We start from the raw sequence: 22,405 nt of genomic DNA on the forward strand, positions 1-22,405 counted from the left end.
TTTTTTGATATTAGTAATAGAGTATTTGGACAGTTACATTTTTTTTACCATAAACACTTCACTAAAGTACTGAATTATTATAACAAGATACTAATTATAAAGGAGTAGAATTAATGAGTAAATAATTTTTAAAGGATTCTTGACGGCTATGCGTCAAGAAGTAACTCGAGCGCATAAAGGCTGGGCTTTGGATATGGTTGCACTGCATAATGACGTAACAAAGTCTCTCTATGAAGAAATAAAAGCCCCACCACCGGTTAGCATTAATTACATTTATATAGTATTCTTAATATTTTATGGCAAAAGATCTTATATTATGACATTTGATAAGGAAAAAGATCCAACATTTTCTAATAGTATAATTTGATACAATATTTTTATCAGGCGCTTTAAAATAATATGACTGACATCCTTTAAATATTTTTTTTAATTAAATAAAATGTTACACTGCATAGAACTATCCATTGTGTCTCATCACAAATAAATATGAAATATTTGTACCTTACTTAAACATGTTGCTTTTATTACAAGACAATTATAGGTATTATAGTTTATACCATAACCAATTTATTTATCAATTATTTGGTATAACAGGAAGGGGTGTACGTACACGGTCTCTTCCTTGACGGAGCGGGTTGGGACAGACGCAACTTGCGACTTTGCGAGTCAACATTGAAAGTGTTGTATACTGCGCTGCCGGTTGTACACATTTATGCGATTAACTCCACTGCGCCTAAAGATCCTAAGCTCTATCAGGTAAGAAAATATCATATTAAAAGGTGTCTAGATCGTAATTATGCTTTTGGAAAAACTCCAAACACAAAACGTGAAGAATGTTGCTAATCAAAACTGTGTCGGCTCTTGTTTTTAACGTATTTGTATCGTTGTCTTTCCCCTTCATATTAATAACTTATTTACTTGTCTTGATTTTCTTACATTAATCTATATTTTAATTTAAAATTCTCCATTTTCCGAGTACATTTGCTATAATAATGTACATATATTTAAAAAAAAAATCTGGACTCATTCTTTCCCAATCTTGCACAGGAGGATTAATATCCTTAAGATGACTCCGATTAATATAAATTACTTTTTACAGTGTCCAGTATATAAGAAACCCAGAAGAACAGACTTGACATTCATAACTCCTCTATGGCTGACGACGATTAAAAATCCGGACCATTGGATTTTACGAGGCGTTGCTATTTTGTGTGATATCAAATAGCTTCCTAAATTATATATTTTCGATATCTCCAGGAAATTATGATAATACTTTTGAAAGTGTTTTTATCGTGTTAATGTTATTTTTGTTTTTATATTACTTTGTTAGTAGTTTAGTAGAGTTTAAAATAAATAAACGAGACAAATATTTTAAAACGATATTTATTTTCATTAAAGATACGGAAGCATCCAGAGGTATTGCAATAAATTATTTACAATTCCATTAATTAAACTTTAACAATACTGCATTGCATACTTTACAATATAATATATATAGAATCACACAACAGGGATACAACGATGTTTTAAAGTAGTATTGATTCCAATGTGGAAACAAGGTAGAGCTATCTAGGTTGTATAGCGCCATCACTTTCCCACACTGGCAATAATACTGCTTTAAGACATCATAGTAACCAGGAGTTGGTTTTGTTCAGCGTCTGAGATTAATGAATGGCTTTTTACAAAACTATCTGTAACTTTCGAGTAGTTAGAGACTTGGAATTAATTGACGATAACAATTCAATGGACGGAGCTGCTTCGCTGAATTTGTTTCGTAAGTTTTAGTGGCTCGAGTAGGTGTTTGTTTCTTTTTCGTCTGTATTAAAATTCTAGACCGTGTAATGTCTACAGAAATTAAATTTTTGACGATCTATTTTTTTATTTTGTTCACATCTAATCTAGATCTTACTAGTTCAAATTCTATATTAAAATTACTAATTACTGATATATTTGAGGCTGTGTGACACTCGATCCACTAAAATTTCATTGAAATATTTGCTGTATACTACAAGTTTATCATACTAGACACGATCAAGGCAATGCTTCGTTTAATTTATCTATGCTATTTAAGATAATTTTCGGTTTTGTCATTTCATTTAGTTTCATTTATTTATATATTAATAAAATTTAATACACAATCTTTTATCGTTGTATTATGTATAATGTAGCTGCCACATCGAAAAACGATGAACAATTTTACAAATCAGTCTTGTATTGCTGGCTTGATAATAATGATGTTTAGGTACAATCACGCTCTGTGTGTCTAAGATTTTTTTGAATACATTTTTGTTAAAAATAACTACTACGAAAGATTAAGAGCTAAGTAGACGTAGCATTTTTAACCTGTATGGTGATTTTTTTCTTACAGAATAAGGATTTAAATATTACTCACATTATGACTAAAACTTTGGCAGTATTTGTAGGTACAAACATTAGCAAATTTTATTAATCAGTCTATAATATGTGTAAAATGAGGCCTAAGTGTAAAATGATCGATTCTTCAAAATAATATTAAGAAAAATATACACAAAATGGAAATATCGAGATCTAGCAATTCTATTGATATACATTATTAATCTGAGAAGAACTTTTTACTACTTGGATTATATAATGTTTCTTAGACATAAATATTACATACAGTCTTCTATTCACAGTTTATAAGGCTAATGTTAATACTAAAGCTTAATATATTTTAATGCATGATCATAGTATGAGTAAAGCATGTTATAGTTCATTGTATAAATGAAGGATATAACTACTAAATACTTAAAAGTATCTACAAAACATAACATCATAATGAAGCTAGTCGTTGCAGCAACGAATAAGAATAGCGTAGTACTACGTACTTTATAACATGTAACGAACATAGCCCGGTATTATAGAAATAGCCGTCCAATGTCACTGAAAATACTTAAGGTATAATAACATATCAATATTAAATTAAATTATGATCTGTTTATAATTGAAGTCCACTAACTTCCTAATAACAAGAAAAACCGGATAGTAACAATATTTATGACAGACTATTTCTATTTTACTCAGGAAATTTACGTAATAACTAATTTAAATTAATGTGACGCCTTTGGCTTAACGATAAAATGAATATTATTGCACTTAATAACAGTAAGTTTCTTTGGAGGTGTCGGTTTCTTGAACATCGAATCATTTAGTATCGCCCCGAAATATCCCAAGAGGCTCAACAGATCTTGACCTAGGAGCTCTGAAAAGATTTTTAGTTTAAAGTAAATGCCAAACTCAATTAAAATAATAAATACATTAAACTATTAAAAATATGATGATACCTTCTTCGTGAAAGCGTCAGTTCAATTTTTCCTTCTTTAACTTGTTTAAAAAGTGTTATTGCTCCGGCGTGACTTAAACCCCGTGTTGCCACGTTGTTTACTGATAATATTTCATCGCCTGCAATCGAATAATTCATTAAATTTCATATCCTTATTGTGTAAGTTGTTATATTAAAAAATTATAAGTTAAGAATTTTACCTTCATACACGGTTCCTTTATCAGCAGCTTGTCCGTTAGGGAAAACGGTTTTGACAAAAATACCCATTTGGCCCTTTGGTGAATCAGTCCCTCCGACGATACTAAATCCGAGGCTTTTATGGCCAGGACCTTTCCAAAACTCTACTTTGTGTACTGTATTATTTGAATATTGTGGAGTGTCTTGATGAATGACAGGTTTATATTCTTGCTGACGGGATACATGATTACCATAATTAGGAGAACATCGTTGCGATCCCACTCTGCTAAAATATCGACTGCGGCTGCTACTTCTGAGTTGTTCTGGTATGCTTTCGAAGGATCTATTTTGATACAGTCTTGGTACATTTTTTATATAGTGAGATGAATTTTCCTTTATTTCATTTGATTCGTTTTCGTTACATGTTGTCACTGGTTGTGGCTTCGTACTATGAAGAGATATAGGTCGATAGTTTGGATTATTTCTGGGACTTGGCGATGAACGCATAGATACTTCAATATTTGTTATGTTTTGTAAAGATGGGTGCAAAGGCGTAAAACAATTTCGTTCTAGTAATTTTTCATCGTCACTTTTTTGATTTGATAACGATTGCCTATTATTAACTTGAACTTCACATTTTTGTTTGGATTCATTTTCATAATGTTGCGATTGTCTGTTATCCAAACCATTATGGACGTAAAATTTATTTTCACTTGGAAAATGAGTTTCAATAGTAATTTGATTGGAAGGTGTCGGTTTGTGTATTGTTTGTGAAATTATGTCAGGTGGAACATTAGCGGCATTATTTTGGAACGAAGGATTTTCATTTGGATGATTGTTAATGATGCGACTCAATGTGATTGGATTAATCTCATCGTGGGCCATCACCAAATCAACTTGATATCTTTGAAATAGTGCCCCTTCTTCATGAGCAGCTTCCGTTGAACAGGAATTAACAATATGTTGAACTTCCTTCAGAGATGACAAGCCTCTTAGTACTTTATTATTTACACTAACTATTTCATCTCCTATTCGAAGTCGACCATCTCTATGGGCTATACCATCAAAATCAAGTTTAACTACGATGTAGCGGATTTCGAAATTTGAGCCACTTTTATCAAAGTCCACTCTATGTTGGGCTAGGTATACTCCCAAGCTTTCGTCTAATCGTGTTTTGATAAGCCTTATTTTTCTAAAACGTTTTGTACACGGACCTCTACCGAGTATGTCCTTCTCTAAAATTCTGTTAATCTCAGACTCATTATCTGAGGAATTATTTTCACATAAATTTGGAGTTGATGAATGTTCGAAGGAGACTAATTGCGATTGTAAAAAGTTAATTTTTCTTGTTTGGACTCGTTCATCTAAAGTTATCGTTTTATAAACGAAGGGCATCTTTTTAGAGACATTCTTTTTTGGTAAAGGAGGAGGTTTAGCATCACTATAGTCAATGGTTATTTGTTGATTTGAAATATTCTTCGTATATTTAGTAGTTGCTTCACCGTCAGTTTCAAATTCATAAGAATGACTTTTATCAATGGGGAAAAGAGCACAAGGTGTTGAACTTCTTCTAGCAGGCACTTGAACTCTGCTTACATTTATTTTATGGTTGAGACTTAATTGTCTGGAAAAATTTCCATAATTACCATCCCTGTTAATAGTCCCACATCCATTGGATAAATGATTCGAATATCCTGGGGGAGAGTGATTACTATATTCATCAGTCGGCCGTCCATCACTGTCATATCCAGATTCATTTGAACTGATATAATTACTTAGTCGGTGGGCTTGTAGAATTTCGCGATGTATACTTTGAGTCGATGAGGCCAACTCTTGAGCAGAACCAAGAATAGAATTGTATTCATAAACAGGAAGACTATTTCTATTTCGTGGAATTAGCATCGGGTCATAATCTATCGGTGGTCGATGTGAAATCATAGAAGATCTTCTTGGAACATCCTCTATTCGTCGATAAGGGTAAGGTGTTCCTTCGCATTCGTTTATACTTCGAATAGAATTTCTTGATGAATCAAGGTCGTTTCTCGGAGAAGAATTATTATTGTTATAAACGCTGTTTTCATGGACGGAAATGTTATCACTGCTTCTGTACCTCTCTTCTGATCGTGAATTATTTAAATACATTCTTTCTTTTCTAAATTTTGGAGATTTTCTATCTATTCTTTCCGAGAAGCTTTGTCTCATAGAAATAGATCTATGTTGAGATGCAATGCTATTCTCTTCTGGCAAAACAGACAACTTTGACCTTAAAAAGGCATAGGGAAAGTTTGGTTTTTTGTTAGAAGTATTATTTTGATGACCATCTAATTTAGGTATATTATCACAACTTATAGCTTTAGCAGAGGAGTTAGCAAATTTTTCTTCCGAAAGTAAATTATTTTTCTGTTTAGTTGGAGAGTTTTTGTTCTCATTGTTAGTATTTTGCAGATCTATATCATCTGAAGGATCGTCAGCTTTTATATAGGTTGACAAATGAGATGTAGAACAGCTCCGATATAAAGATGGTCCATTTGTATAATTGACTGGTGTTTTAGGTGTATTAAGTGATTGCGTTTTTGATGCGTTTAACATACCCGTTGAACCCATTCTATGGAAGAAAGACTTAAAAGGACTCGGCGATCTATCTCTTGAACCACTTCTTATTGATTCTGTATCACTATCTTTCTTTAATGATGCCGAATCTGAAGTACTACGACCCATTTTCCAATTTTGTTTTTTCTTATACTGCCCAGTTATCACTGATGACTCCCCATTTGTAGAGGAATTGTCATCTGCCTCTTTGGGCTCTTTTTTCAACATATCTAGTTTCTTTCCCATACGGCGACCCCACGTTGCGAAAACTGAAAAAAAATATGAATTTTAATCTACCATTTTAATTATACGTAAGTCAAGATATATCAGTCAATAAGGAATAGTGAACTACCTTTTTTCATCTCTTTCACGTCTTCCTCCATGACCATGGCTGGGAGTGCGGTGACGAGCGTGAAATCGTGCGGGGCTGGCCCGGCGGCGACGTCTCGGCGTGGAGACGGTGTCGCGGCAGCCTGCGGCTCGGTCACTTCCCTGCGCTTCGGCCCACGGAAGAGGCGCATGATGACCGATCACGCAACCATCGCGTCACACCGCACGCACTACTTACTCTGCAATTAAACATAAGCTTATTAATTTTAAACTTATGATATTAATACACGCATCTATAACTGGTTCGTTATATGTATTATCATACTTTTCTTTCAGGATTGCGTGTGCCATTTCACGGTAAGTGTGTTAATATGTTTGAGGAACTAATTACGAATACCACTACTTGTCTGGTTAAACAGAAGAAGAGCTAATGAAAAACTATTGTACATTAACATTTCTTATAATCTATCTATACGCAGAACAGTTCGTAATATTCCAGGTATAAATTGCATTATGCATTAAACGCTTTTATCATTATGTTAAAACGCAATTATGCAAAATTTAGTTATCACGTATTACTCAATGTGAGTACTCGATACATGATCGCGGTATTATGTTAAGTTTTGCAAGGCATATACTGAACTTGTTTGCACGCAACGTATGTCATAAACATGTAAATATGCCTCTTGCTTTAGTTTTATTAAGGACACTTAATAAACGCAATGGTGAACGCTTTTTGAACTGGGTTACATTAATAATAGAGATAGCTTTAGGAAGATCTTGCGCTAGCGGACGTCCCGCCTACTCTGCAATAATAAACAGCAATAAGTAATAAGTAATTTACTTGCAAGGAAATGATTTAACTGTTAAGAACTGGACGTGAAACGGTAAGATAGTAGGATGAGGATTGTGAACGGGTGTCATTAAGCGATACTACATGACGGATATTCGTAGATACTATAATTAGATGAGACAACAATTATAGCTTTAAGTACATATTTATGTTCACTTATCGGAACTGTCGTGTAACTTATAATGATAATTGTTAGTATGGGCGGAAGTCTGTGACTGGTGTCCAGACATTAGTATGCATTGCTGACTGGAGATAAAAGGCATTAATTTTACAATTTCTTTAACTGCAATTATAATTTAAGAGAAGTTTTTCTTTAAACATAATAAGTCTAATCTATAATAAATCTGCATCTAATTACAAAAATTATTTATGTTAAGTTGTAGGCAATCATCTTTCGCTACTTATTTAGATTGCGTTTTATTGTCTTTATATCCTTCAATACGAATTACCTATGATTTATAACTTGAATAAATTTCGTAATTACTAGTAAATACATTTTGGAAGGATATATTCATTAAACGCCTATTATACATCTTCCTAACGGATACGGATATAAATTTTAGTTATCGATTAAATCGCTTAAGATCCGCTAGCTACCAAAGACAAAGTATAGAGATTTGGAACTCAATATTCATCTAGATACACGAAGCATGCGAATACCGGACTCCGAAAAGTTTTCTATTTTTAATGGTCCTAAGTCATGTCCATTTGTTCCTTACACTTCAAATATGCTAGCCGGACGTTGAATTGAAATTTATAGCGTTATATCCACATCGGTCTAGCCTGCGTTATATGTATTTTAATTCTGAATTACCTTTCCTATTCTAAAGTATCCACATAGTATAAAAAACCACAGATTTTTAGTCATATTTAAAGTAGACTGGATAATTCACGCAATGCCTTTTAGTTCCAAACCAAGTAAAGCTCCTGTAATGTAAACTAGAGAACTGATAAAAATACGTAAATGTTTTTATTAGAATTCTTACATGCTTAATGATACATTACACAGATCGAACATCCAAAAACACAATGTTCATCATATTTTTGTTGGGGATAAAGTTTACGAAGGGCTTAGCGAATCCCTGGACCCCGTTGCAATTATCAGGGTCACTAACTCACTAGCCACTGCGCCGTTGGGCCGTAAAATGATTTCGGATGTATGATGTGTATGATTTAATGGAAAAGGGACCAATACGCATATAATAAAACCGCGGGTATGAGTCGCAAAAACAAAACCATTATTATTCGGCGTCTCTATATGAGTTTAAATAAAAATATTTATGGCACGTCCCGTACAGGAAGTAAGCTGTTCCGGTGTAAGAGGGGATAAATATAAAATTCTAAAATGACTAATGGCATTCGCTTAACGGTTATCGTTGGCTCATCAACATTGAAATTAAATCGAGTGGGTCGTAAGCCTGTAGGCGCCAAGGATATTTTGAATGAAACATCAAAGAGAATGCCATCAACCATATTTAGTTCCTGATTGGATGATATTAAAATGATCTTGTAAAAATGATTTGTCTCAAATACCGTGATTAGCAATATAAAGTGCTCTGATAATAACAGACGCCGAGATGAATGTTTTATCACCCTACATTAAAAAAAAAATTATGACAATAGGTAAATTGCTGCAGTAAATACCATATTTTAGATTATTATTTATTAAAGTATGAGACGAATAACGATAGTAATGTCAAATATTATTCAATTCATTTCAGTCAGAATTAAATTTCTTATCAAAACTAAAAAGTAGAGCCATTTTAACATTCAGTTTATATTATTTCTAATAGAGCTTTATGTGTAGACTATCTCTGTATTTAATCTGTACCTACCTGAATTTTATGGCTGAACACTAAAATATCCACTTTTAACAAGGATTATAGTAAGTGCAATTGTTTAATATATTTAATTTGTTGTGAAATGTTTTGCTCAGTATTTTGTGCGTGTATATAATAAGGGCTACTGTAATTATAACTACATGAAGCGGCATGGTAGCTAACTCTTCATTCTACGTATATTCTATATGTAGTCAAGCTGCATTCCTCTTATATTAGTCTCTAGGTACATAAATAATGCACAAGAATAATTTCCATTCTGTTACAGGGCAATAGCTAACCATAAATATGTAACTTTTCTGAGCAAATTTAGAATGTGACGTTTTGCTTAGTTTAAGTTTACTATGTATCAACATGATTAATTTGTATTCTGTTTGTGTAAGGAAGAAATTAACGAAGCAGGTTAATTTCAACATTGTTAAAAAGTTTTTAAGGGTTCGTGTTATTTATTTATTTAATGCCCGATTTCACCAATAACCCCTAAACAGTCTCCTAAGTAAGGGTTCCTTAGTTTAAGGGACCCTTCAAATCACTACCTAACCTAACGATTTAGGTGACACTTATTTGTCGGTGAAAGCAAATTTTACGTTAGGTATCCCCTAAATTGACTTAGGTGACACTTTTTTACGGGTTGTTGGTGAAAACGGGCATAAGTGTAATAGAAGTAAGAGCGTAATAGGAGTAAGTGCGATCAACTGAGCTGGTGAGTCACTTGATGGTAGATACCTAAGCGAATATCACCGTCCATAAAAATTTGCAACAAATGGGTTGCCAGTATTTTTTAATGAAACGCACACAGAAAGAATGAACTAATGAAGGTAAGGACGGAAAGAACTGCAGGGAAGGGTTTAGTGTAGACCTTGAGTGCAGTATTATGGTATAGTTGTGTTGTGTATAGCTATCGTAACTCATTATTTTGAGGTATCGTTTATTTGCACGTCTAAATTAATAAATGAGATTGCTGTACCTACTTATTCGTGGTGGTTGGTTAAAATCAAACCGGACCCGAATATTCAAGATAGTCATATTATTTCAACTTTATTTTTTTAAACAAAGACAAGCAAAATAATTGCTTGTATTAACCTCCTGAGACCCAGGATTTTTTTTTCTTTCTTTTTTTAATAAAAATTAGCTGTATCTGTTTTAATGCAATTATAGATATTAAAAAAATGGAAAAAAAATCTTTCGTGGAAAACTTGGGTTTTCTCTATGTCATATATATATTACAAGGGGTCCCAGTTCCGAGTGTAATAAGTTTATGAAAATGAAGAAAAACTACATGGTTTTTTAGTTATTATATATTTTTAAACTTGAATCTAAATATTTATTATCCTATCCATTGTTCTGTGTCTATTTTATGTACCTAGGTTCAAAGATAGGTATTTTTAAGGGTGAGAAACGACCAGTACAAGTATTTTGCACCGGCGCGGCGGTGTATTTATATTGTCACGTCCACCCCTAGGTCTTATTTCTAATCCATCCTCTCGGTCAGCCTCCTCTAATGCTTGGTCCACGTCATGTGCGTCCCCGAGATGGTCTGCCAACAACTGGAGATGACATACATAGTGACGATTCTATTCTGACTTGACTCATACTCATTGGACGAATGGAAGAAGAATCATTTTTTGTTATTTGGGCGGCTTCATCGGTATCATTTGGGGGATTATCTTCATCTCAAATATTTATTTATTCAATTAGACTTCTTCCAAAAGCACTTTTGAATCGTCATAACAGTATTAACATTTACCACCGATTCGGAAAGCAGTATCTATGGAGAAAAACCGGCAAGAAACTCCATAGGTCCATCATATAGGTCAATATTTGACTCATCCAGGTGTTGGTAGATCTCAGTATCTTATAATCCTTGAAAATTATAATAAAATCTGTAACATAAACTAAAGAATGTCATATAGGTAATACATGGGGCCCTTGTAACCAATACCAATTTGACAAGAATTGAGACCGAATGTCTTACCAGTATGACATAAAAGAAAAAAATCATATTTTTCACAAGTTTTAGATTTATCTTACAAAATAACTATTGTGGTTGCAGAAATAATATCTATTATAATTAGATATACAAAGATATACTGCAATATACTAATGGTTCCACTAGAAATGTAAGATTACCGACCACATGTTTGCCGTCGCACAGCCACCGTCAACTTCGAAATGAAAATACTTCAAATCACTGTCACTTATAAAACCAAAAACCGTTTAGTATAGCGGATGACATACCACTACATCGATTTGAGGTATTATTCCCGCATATACGCAAAAGATGGCGTTGAAATATTTTTTTATTGTCTATGTAATATATATATGACCGCAGGCCCCAGGAGGTTAAAATTATTAGGTACTATTGTAGTCCTTAATAAACCATGTAGGTTAATGCGTCGGCGATATATCCTTGTCCTTTTTTTTCAATTCTATTATAATAGGTGTAATATATGTAAGTTGCATAATACTTAGTAGTAGGCGTAGAATTAATAATAAGTATTCATATATTAGAAACAAATGTCTGTATTCTTTACGCCTGATTAACGAACCAATGTGAATACGCGCACGTTTAATTTTATATATATGTGAAATTGAGACAGCTGAAACAAAGCAATATAATATTATAATTTATATTAATTTATAGTCGAAGTCATGTTAATGAGTTGAAAAGATTTAATGAAAGGATTCTAGCGGTTGCCATATCTATTGCATTCTGATATTAATTTGTGGTATACGATCACTTGCACGTGACAATTCACATGTAGATGTTAATTAAATGCCATTCCTCAGAACCGTGTCAACGAATAACGTAATTTGATACATTTCTCGTGTTGAAGTAACGAAACATGCCGGTTCGTCATTTCTAGATTACCCCACACTTAAAATTCCTAGCGGTGGAGGATAGGAATACCGTGCAAGCCATTCCTGAAGACGATTTGTATACGAAGTTAGTAATTACGAACGTTCTTCTTAATGATGCTGGCATACAGTCGAGCAAAAGTACGTTTATGTAAGTAGATGCTTATTTCCCTACCGTTATTAATTTAATCAACATAGCTATGGGAATGTCCTTTGATATTATAATACGCTTACGTTTGATTATTTCCTCGTTCTTTAATAATATCCAACGTCACCTCAATTTGTGGAATCTATGATAATGCTAACAGGTGGTAAAAAATGTTTTGCTCTGTTGGTTGCTTGTAAACTGTTAGATTTGAACCAAAAAACTGTAGTTACGTGTTCTGCTGATGTAGTCCATAGCATAACTCGGGTATTTTTATCGTATACATAGCATTTGAAGCACGCGAAATGATATTTGTTGGTGAGTTACTTGCGTAGCAGGTCGGCGGTTGATTGATCAGTCAAAGCTCTTCAAAAATGAAGTAGAAGCTTTGGCAATCAAGTATTACCTAACATGTTTACATACAGAAGCTTTGTTTTGATGTGAGTGGCAATGTGTACGCAGTTAGTCCCGCGTTTGACGGGCATTGACATCGAGTTGCGACTCGCGAGGCAGGTGCGCGTTGCTAACTAATACACCTAAGCACGAGTGTTCTTTGCTAATAGCCAACTCACGAATAACCAAGATGCTGGTTATATCGCATGCAGATATTTCTAAGAATGCTCTCCTTCTTTTTGTTCGCGTATCATTCATTACGTGTGCAGAATGCGTGAGTAATATCCTTATACATTTACCACTAGCACTTATTTTATTGCTTTGTTACGGATATTTTTTTATGCGTGCCTATTGCTGGGTGCAATCCATTCCATTCTTAGATAATAAGTAGATATAGATTTCAATGGGTTCTAAAAGCTGAGCGACAGAAAAGTATCAACCAGGAACTCGAATTCATATATTTTGTTAATTATCTGCATTATAATTATCATTTATTGATACTTAGATACTTAATAGTGTCAATAATATTTTATCTCAACGTGAATTTAATTGAAACACTTTCAATCGTGAATAGTAGGTAGATGTAATGCAACGACCAATCAACATTTATCACAAACTTAGCCTTATTTTCGTTGTCGCTTGATACCTTATTCTGTTTAAAGTAAAATGGAACAGAGAACGGTCTGACGGTGAGCGAGCTACAAAAAGGTTAATTTGTAATTGTAATGTGGATTAGAAACACCGTGTACGAGAATACTCAATACGAGTGTAAACATATGACCTAGGAACATTATTTATAAATGCAGTGCGATGACTCACCTCATGCCAAGAATGCTCATGGAGCAGACGGACGGCGGCGTGCGCAGGCGACGCTTGACTGAAATAAGAAATAAAACACTTTTCAATAACTGACGTTTTTACTTTCTATCTAGTTTATAACGTTATCTGATAATTAATTCTAGAGTTCTGAAGAATCAGATAGTTCTTATATCTGCAGGATATATGCTGTGCTTAACAATTTAATACGTGAGGCTTATACAAAAAAAAAAAATCTTTTGTTAATTTATTTTAATATGTGGATATTTTAAACTACGAATCATTTCAGATTACTCTTTTCATGCTTTAATAAACAATATTACCCAGTTACAAGAAACATAATATTGCTCGAACTTTTCAATGAAAACATTGTTTCTTTGCAAAATTGAAATAAAAAGCAAGTCAACATATTAATCACCAAAGAGATTAGGTAATTGTATGCTCATTATGATAGTGATAACTTTTTGCTGGTCATTAAGGGGGGTTAGGCGGTGAGCAAAAATTCAGCTATTCGGGCCTGAGGTAAGCGGTGAGGGGGTCCGCGTTTAGTATGGAATCAACGTGCTCGAAACTAAAAAACGTAAGCGCCATTCACATTTTTATCAAAAAGTGAATGAAAATATTTAGTATTTTCTAAATCTAAAACAGTCACGAAATCGAGAAGGTAAATGCCTATATACTTGTGATTTTATACGAATTATTATTGTAAAATACGGTTGTAATGAGCATTTATATGATATTTTAGAGGTAACTTCAGGATTTTGTTTTATCGAGCAAAATTTTTCCAATCGTGTTTTGGAAACAGTCATCCCATCACACATACGTTCTGTAATACATATTCGAAATTTCAGAGCTAAAAATCTTCAATATTTTCAATTATAGCTCATAGAAAACAGTCCATGTTGCCGTGTTCACCTACTAAGGGCCCTTAAGTGTTATTATAATAACCATAGTATAACCGCGTAATAGGTGTTAATAGAAGTTGGTTTTTATAATGCAAGCGGCACGAAGGGATCGGAAACATAAAAATTCCATCACGTACAAAATTTATCGCCATCCATAGCAGGACAATAGGGCGGCGTCGAAAGAGTGGCTAATGGTAATGGCATCATGGCTCAGCCGCTCACCATGACATGCAAATAAAGCTGTACCAGTGTTACGTGATACAGAGATTTTGGTAGTATTGTCGAAAATATCGAAACTCTCTCTCTTATGTGTGATAGATTTCAATTTCTCCAGTTATTTTGCAATGAGTTAGTAAATTGTATGCTATCCTGTCATTGGTGGAGTTTTTAAATCTGGATGTTTTTTTAGCTCTAGCTGATTTAATTGCAATAAAGAAAATAAAAGATAATGAAAGAATAAATATTACAAGTTTCATATAAAAATATTACCTAAAATCCAGAAATCCTTTTTTCAGAACTGCTTACAAAACTTAGATTGTTAACTAGATACTGACGATTTTGTATTAAAATGTTCAACGAATTATAATACTTAGTACAACATACAATAATAGCTAGACAGTATATAAATAGAGTTTGTTAAACGAGGCAAACACATCTTGAAATAAATAAGTTTTCAGCCGACAGAAAGGTTTGCGTAGAATCCGAACAAAAAAGTATGGTTTGTGACGATCTCCGGTACTTATTTTTTATTTGCGCAAAAATAATTACTTACGGCACTTAGTTATTATATTCATTTGAATTCTGTTAAAGTGTCAGATACACTAACAAACAAAATAAAACATTTCGTATACCTACATTATGAATTTTAATACATTGCAAGTTGCGGTTCACATAATTATTAAAAATTTTATGTTATGGTATTTTAATTGGTCTGAAATAAATATTCTTGATGCTTTTTCAACTTAAATTATTTTTCTTAGATAACTTTTATTTACTTAATAGTAACAAAAAATATTTCACAAATATTAGTATAAAAACACGACCTTCCATTCACATTGATTTTCAAGTATTGCGAAAATCTATATTACTTTTCAATCCCAATTCTGTTTAAATTGTATTTGGACAATATCAAACACAATACATTTTTTTTAAGATTTACAGGTTTGTAGTACTATCTATTATATTTCATAATTTTAACCGTAATAAAATCTAACTTAGGTCCTAAAGTTAGATTATATTCCCGTGTTAGTTACCATAAATTATATTATCTATCCAGTTTTCTCATAATATGAAGATACTATACTTGAAATAATGGGAACAACATATTTCTCGAGTAAGGTTTAACCTCACATAAGTCATCGTTATTATAGCAAAATACCTACGTTTGAAATATGTTTAAACAATAAATATCACTGTAAATGCTAAGAGATCAGTATTTATTGCCTTATTAAAATATCGATTGTAAGAGGAAATACAAAAATCCTGAAAGGTAATTTGGATGGATAATTTACAAGATGCGTAGGTAAGTACATATTATATTTAAGATAATTATTATACATAATTCTGTTCTTGTGATTTGACTAACTTAAAATGCGGCATACCTACTTATCAGACTAGGTTTTTCTTATGGTATCTCGATTGTATGAACTTATTGATCATATTGATGGTTATCGTGTTTCGGGTTTTACTTGTACTTTTTGTGATAGTTGTCTTTTAAATTAACAATACCCTATAATTTAATTAATTGAAATAATTATATTACTATACCTTCAAAAACTGTGCTACAGCGACCCGGTATTCAGCCTGTCCATGACCATGAATTACGTTGTTATTCGGTTTTGTAATAAAATAGCATTCAGACGACATGACGCTTTAAAATAAGTTATTTAGATATGAATGCAATCAATTTGGGCATAAAGAAAGGGTATCGTGAGCACTGTGCCGGTAATTTGTCGCTTGTACTGTTAAGCGAACAATTTATAAGCATGTGGGCGGGAGGAGAGCGCACGCGCATCGTAGGCGGACACAGCCATTGACGAGAAATGCCCTTCGCGAGTGCTTCCACCTACACCAAAATGTGGCTTTTATTATCTCCTACAATCGTTTTTTAATAAAACTTTAACACTTTTACTTCAGCGTTGCCTTGAAAGTAAACACTGACAGCTCATGTATACAGTTTGTAAACAATTGTTTTTATTGAAGGCAATATTACCGATATTGGGAAAGTTTTATTGCTCTAGCTTTTGTTGTTTCAGGAAATTTACGTGACTTCAGAATTCCTTCCGATTTTGTTGTGATAGATTTCACAACGTACACAAAGTAATGAGAATGTATCTCAATCGTTCATTCAACGGTATTTTAGTTTGAACAAAGTTTGCTCAGCGCGAATCGTAGTAAGTTAATCAAATTCGTCAACATGGTAGACATTAATTGCGGCTAATAAAATAAATTCAATTGGCTCCAGCAATATTATCTTGAAATGTTTCCTGCCACAAAATTAGATCTTAACCAGATCGTGATTCAGGATAATTACGGATGCGTTAATAAGTAATTTATTCAATAAGTATTTCTTATTAATTTTATGGTTAACAATTTGCTCTATCGTGATGCGGAGTTTTGCGTGTTCTTTATTGTCTTTATTTATAGCGATCATCTGCGGTGAAATGAAATTGTATAATGTTACTAGAGAAGTAGATCGGATCACGATACATTAGGCTCTTATGATTTGTTTCACGTGTTACGAGAATTCGTCGATTCAAGCAATTATTATTTTAGCAGTTCGTTACGCCTCTTGGCCGCGCTATAAACTAAGTTATTTCATTAATTAAATATGAAACTAATTAAACTTTTTAACGGAACACCATTCATTAATTATTATTATTTATCATCTCAGGATTTTTGGTTTGTTAGTTTTGTTCATTTATCGGATTTGAGTTTACCACACTTCTTTGTGTTTAATAACTGACTTCCTTAATATTAATGTTATTGTTGTCGGGCAAAATTGATTATGTAACCTGTAAATAACTGAAATTAAGTCGTAAAAGGTACTTTTTTAATTGCTTTCTTTTGTGTTATGTTGATCATAAAAACCCAACGACCGTAAAAAAGAGCAACAGAACAAAATTAGTATACATTCATTTAAAATATAATCTGCCACATCGACACATCTGGAGCTGATTACGATCTGGTAAGTGTTCGTTCAAACTTGGAGATATTGTAAACGTTTTATAACCTTAAAAATGTTCTCTGGTCACATGTAATATTTTGTTTCGTTTTAAAACATTAATAAATTTTAACCTTTGGAAAGTTGGTCTGTAATGATAATTTTTGCTGCCGATTTTTATGGCCGGTGCCATCGAATTTTTATATTTACTTTATTCGATCCTTCTTAGAATAAACGAAAAAAGCGTTTCTTTTTATTTCCAAAGAAGCACGTGATAAACAACAATCGATGTTGTTGACAATCTCCGACTAATCAGGCACGACAAATTGGATTAGAGAAAGGAAAAGAAAAAGAGAAACAAATTGAACCTAATGAGGTGCCACAAATGAATACAGGATAAAAAAGTTTCTTCTTATAATACTTGCATGTGTTGTTTTAAAACTAAAAATAGTCGAACGTTCATTTTTAATCTGATCCCATATCAGTCCAGAACGAGACAAGCCGTCCAGATTTCATTTATGACATTTGCGTTTTGCTTTTAAATTTACTTTGCCTTAGAATATTGTTTCATTATAACCATTTATGTAGATATTTAGTAAGTCCAAATTGCAGTTGCGAGTTAGTAACAACTAACAAGGACTAGATTGTGGCGATTAATCGTGGCTTAGATTGTAACATGGTCAGAAATTATCGACAGGTTGTTCAGTTACCTAAAAAGTGTTGCGTGATGACTTGATTGTAATAACAAGTTGTATTCAGTGAAAGCTGTTACTCAATCTACGTAATGAGTTCAGAAAGAGCGATCGTGGCCGGCGACAGGCGATTTACGCCGATGTTTCATTAGTAAAAATTAAAATTCCAATTAATACATATGTATCTCAAGTCCATGGAACCTGTTCGCTTCCGGAGTTACGCTAAACCCGTTTGCTTATAATTTGTTCTTTTTGAAACATTTTAAATACATTTTTACATCTCGTTCGCGGCATCTTATGTGCAGTAATTAAAGGCTCCGTAGCTAAATTAATAACATTGAATTGATATGGTTTTTGATATCGTAAAAGTAATTAACATAAGATGTGGCCCTTCACTTTATTATTTGAAAGTTTTGCATATAAAGTAGTAGTTACCCTTTTGTTTTCTAATCGCAAAGCAGATGCAAATAGTAAGAATTAATTAATTATTAGCCAAAGAATAATATTATGTGTGTAATCCTATTTCTCAGAATACTGAAGATAACATTGCTTTGAAATCTGCATTCAAATATATCCTGCGGAAAATGGAAACAATGTGGCTTAAAATAAATCCAATTGAAGTTTTAGGCGCTATTGTTTCGCACGTAAGTATCTCTTTTTCATTACATTGTCCTGAAAATACGTTTATTTCCCAATTGGATTTCAAACAAAATTGTTTTCATCAGATCAAGCCACGATAGGTTAATCACCTATTGTTCTCTAAGACAATTATTAAAAGGCGAAATATTACTGAATTAGAATTGTGTCTGCCCTTTGGCACGTGATTAAGGATCATTACTTTACGTTAGTACCTTTCTCTTATATTGTGAGAGGTTGAAATATTCTCTACATTTATAAAGGAATAGTGTCGTCTTTGATTGATTATTTTGTTAACAAACTTGAATGCTTGGAAGCATAGAATAATTTGACGAGAAAAGGTAGAAAATAGAGAGGTTTCCTTTTTAGAATTGGCAAATAGGCTGAGGGTTATTTGACGAAAATTGATGACCGCTGGCTGGCTATTTTTTTGCTTTGAAATGAAGATTTCTTGCAAATTTCTGCTCGTTAATGTAAAAATGGTCTTGTGAATGCCTCAATATTGTTGCAACATTCTATTCACTGTTATATTTATATTGGTTCACAGTATTTTTTATAATTTTTAATTAAAAGTTAAGTACTCAAGTAGATGTCATATCTGATAGCAAATAAAGAGGAGCTCAAGGGTCGTTTATATATACATGGATTACTCTTGCCTATATTGCACGAAGGGGAGGTGTCTCAGGTGTTTTGATCCCAAATAATAGCCCCTCGCCAAATATGTCTTTAATAAATTCAGCTCAAAATGGTCATGAACATAAGTGCTTTTCTGTTGCACGAACCAATATTCTTGAAGGCGACTTAGATTATAATCATTTTGTAGGATTGACAATCAAACACTGTTGAAATTAACTTGTTCTGCAAATAGTTATAAATACGTTTTAGTCATATGTAAGTAAATACTTCAAAATCATTTTTCGTTAGGTAGAGCAAAGCGAAGATAGGACGGTCCCGGTCGTAAAGGAATAAAGAGATTATTATTATTATATGTACTTTTACGAGCAGCTAATTGTAAGATCTTTAAAACGAAGTTTTGAATAAACAAAATTTAAATATAAAGTGCCAAAAGGGACAGAGAGTAAATAACAGATAAATACCTGAGTAAGGTAGACCTTTTTTTCTTGAAACCTATCTCAAAGATAAGCAGGATAATAAGAGAATTATAATACTTTCAAAGAAAAATATACACTTCAAATTATATTATAAATACATATTTATTAATTTTTGTAATCAATAAATGTTGATCTTAAGCAATTAATTTATAACTTCTAGGAAAAATACGTAAGTAATTAATTTACTGAACTTAATTTTGTAATGAAATTAATATTTCCTTAGTTATTGAAATAGAATTACTCAAATTTATAATGATTATAAAGATAAGAAGTATATTTTATAAAAAAAGTGAAGTTTTAAATTTTTAAATAATAAATTATATAAATATTGTTTGGTTTTAGCCGATAGAATCTAACTGTTACAAATTTAATGATAAACTCTTATAAATGCTCTCCTTTTATTTAAATAAATACATCTCTCAATCGTAAATCTCTAAATAATTCAATCGGTATTAGGAAATCATTAATTGGTTTTGTTATTTTCACATTGATACGATTATAAACTTCTATGAAAGACAATCACCCGTCTCTTGTTTGTTTAGTCTTTGAAGTAGGTACCTGCTCTTTGTTTTCTTGGGCGTGTATTAAGATCAAGGCTTAGCATTCTAGAACCAGCGACCAGTAATATCAGTTAGCTAAATATAATTAATGTACTTCATATATTCGTAGATTAATCTTAATGAATAAAGCAGACTTGTGACGCTCTAGTGGCATTCAGGTCGCATGTGTGAGCGCTGCTGACTATCTCGGGCAGGCTCAATGATCTCTATTTTGTATTGTAAAAACTCTTCACAGATTAATACACATGCGTATTCATTCATACCATTAACGGTCACGCGACTATGATATTATTAATTGTGTAATACGTTCCCATATTCAATACAAGATGTGGAGTTGTTGACGTTTCATAACTTTGTGTTAAATAGATGGATATAACAACAAATGTTTTTCTTAGAACATTTGTATAAGTGGCTCGTGCAAGCCTGCCCGTACTGGACTCGATAAAAACTTTTTACTACTGAATCTAGTAGTTTTATAACGGGACGGTAAGAATCATCAAGTTTATGTAGACGTTTTTACATCAATAAAAACAACGTTAAAGTACAGGTCGAGAAACGTTCAATAATATAATCACGGTCAGGCCGCGTTGAATCTAAAGTTTAATAGTTACAGTGAAATGGTTAAGGCCTCCTCTGATCACTGATGGCATTGATAGTTGACCAAGAAAATAACGCAGGTGCAAGAAAGCAATTTCTGTCAGCTATACACAAAGTGATATTTTGTTAAATTAACGTTTTTGCTGCGAAGATATCTAAAATAGAATACGTCCAACGTCCATGTTTTCTAAAAGAGTCGTGGACGTTTCAAAAGCGACCACTATTTTTCTTTTTTTGGTAACTCTTTAATGTTTCAGTTTGTGTGTAAAAATAAATACGTTTTTAACGCTTCAGCTATAAAAGCGGATGTGAGTTTTGAGACATTTGTCTCTATTTTTAAATGCATCTTGTCTTGCTCTTTAGCATACAAATTGAATTAGAAAATGTAAATGGTACTTTATATTTTTTTGTAACATTGCGGGAATGGGTTCTTCAAGGATAAACAACCGTTACTTTGTCTCGACTAGGAAATTATAATAATATCATGGTCTTTTCTATATAGGCTTTTTATAATCTTCAATTGCCTTAGAAGCAATTTAGTAAATAACTTATTTATTTTAATGGTTGTAAAGTTACTTTTTATTTCGACGAAAACCTTGCTTGTTAAATTAAATTGCAAAGAATAATTTTAATAACTAAATTATCAGTGCATGTATATTATAAAATTAAGTTTAAATTTACATTTAAATGATTATTATATACGTAGGTACTTAACTATGTGAAATATATATTTTATATATTTTTAAATCACGAGTATCAGTATTATTCTTAGAATAATTTATTTGTATGCATTTATGTTATTCTTAGCTAATACAATATAATTATTTTGAGTTTACTTTTCTGACAATCAATCATAACAAAAAATAAAAACAATAATATACTCACTATTTTAGCTTCTTATCAATGAAACAAAACAAATAAACAACAATCCAGTAACTACCGTGCACGAGCAGTAAGACACAACACTATAAACAATACATTGTAGTCATGACGTCACTGGGAATCGGCACGCGTTATCACAAATAGCGTAGAGACGTGCAGATCGATCTCAATGCGGGAATGTTTTGATAAGGGCGGGTGCGGACGCAATGCTGACGATCGACTTTGGCTATCGACTACGGACCGGTATAGCGAAGAGCGGCGACTTCGGTGCGCGCGGCGCGACTGACGGACGCACCAGCCCGGCTCTACTGCAGCACACCGTACAGCGATGAGCAGCCGCGCTACAACGAATTACAAACCATTATTCAACAATGCGCCTACAGCGCTGTTTCAGCCTGAAGTTATGAGCGAATTTTGGCTTTCAGTTATGGTACAATCAAAAGCTATCTCGGCGCTGGATTGTACTACGTTATCTTAAAAAGATACGTCGCATAGAGTCGACGGTGCATTCATTCATACTTTTCCATCAAAATGTTCCAGTTGGAGCCAAGTTGTGA

General features: G+C 32.8%; 2 protein-coding genes across 2 annotated transcripts in view; one reads left to right on the forward strand and one right to left on the reverse strand.

Annotated features, from left to right (window-relative positions):
* The window catches only part of LOC123695986 (dynein axonemal heavy chain 8), a 42,079-nt gene extending 40,723 nt beyond the window's left edge, over nt 1-1,356 (forward strand). The window contains exons 89-91 of the mRNA XM_045641956.1: nt 135-256; nt 595-756; nt 1,100-1,356. Coding sequence (XP_045497912.1) covers nt 135-256; nt 595-756; nt 1,100-1,225 — 410 coding nt within the window. The 3' untranslated portion in view covers nt 1,226-1,356. The remainder of the gene's footprint in view (nt 1-134; nt 257-594; nt 757-1,099) is intronic.
* An 11-nt stretch (nt 1,357-1,367) lies between these two features.
* Nucleotides 1,368-22,138, reverse strand: LOC123695992. Its single transcript, XM_045641968.1, has 6 exons — nt 21,852-22,138; nt 13,305-13,362; nt 6,420-6,636; nt 3,502-6,336; nt 3,303-3,420; nt 1,368-3,220 (listed from the first exon to the last, which is right to left on the reverse strand). The coding sequence occupies exons 3-6, from the start codon at nt 6,586-6,588 to the stop codon at nt 3,163-3,165; spliced, it is 3,180 nt and encodes a 1,059-aa protein (XP_045497924.1). The 5' UTR covers nt 6,589-6,636; nt 13,305-13,362; nt 21,852-22,138; the 3' UTR covers nt 1,368-3,162.
* Nucleotides 22,139-22,405: the final 267 nt, after the last annotated feature.

The sequence above is a fragment of the Colias croceus genome, chromosome 1 (genome assembly GCF_905220415.1).
Source record: "Colias croceus chromosome 1, ilColCroc2.1".
In the NCBI taxonomy this organism is placed as follows: domain Eukaryota; kingdom Metazoa; phylum Arthropoda; class Insecta; order Lepidoptera; family Pieridae; genus Colias; species Colias croceus.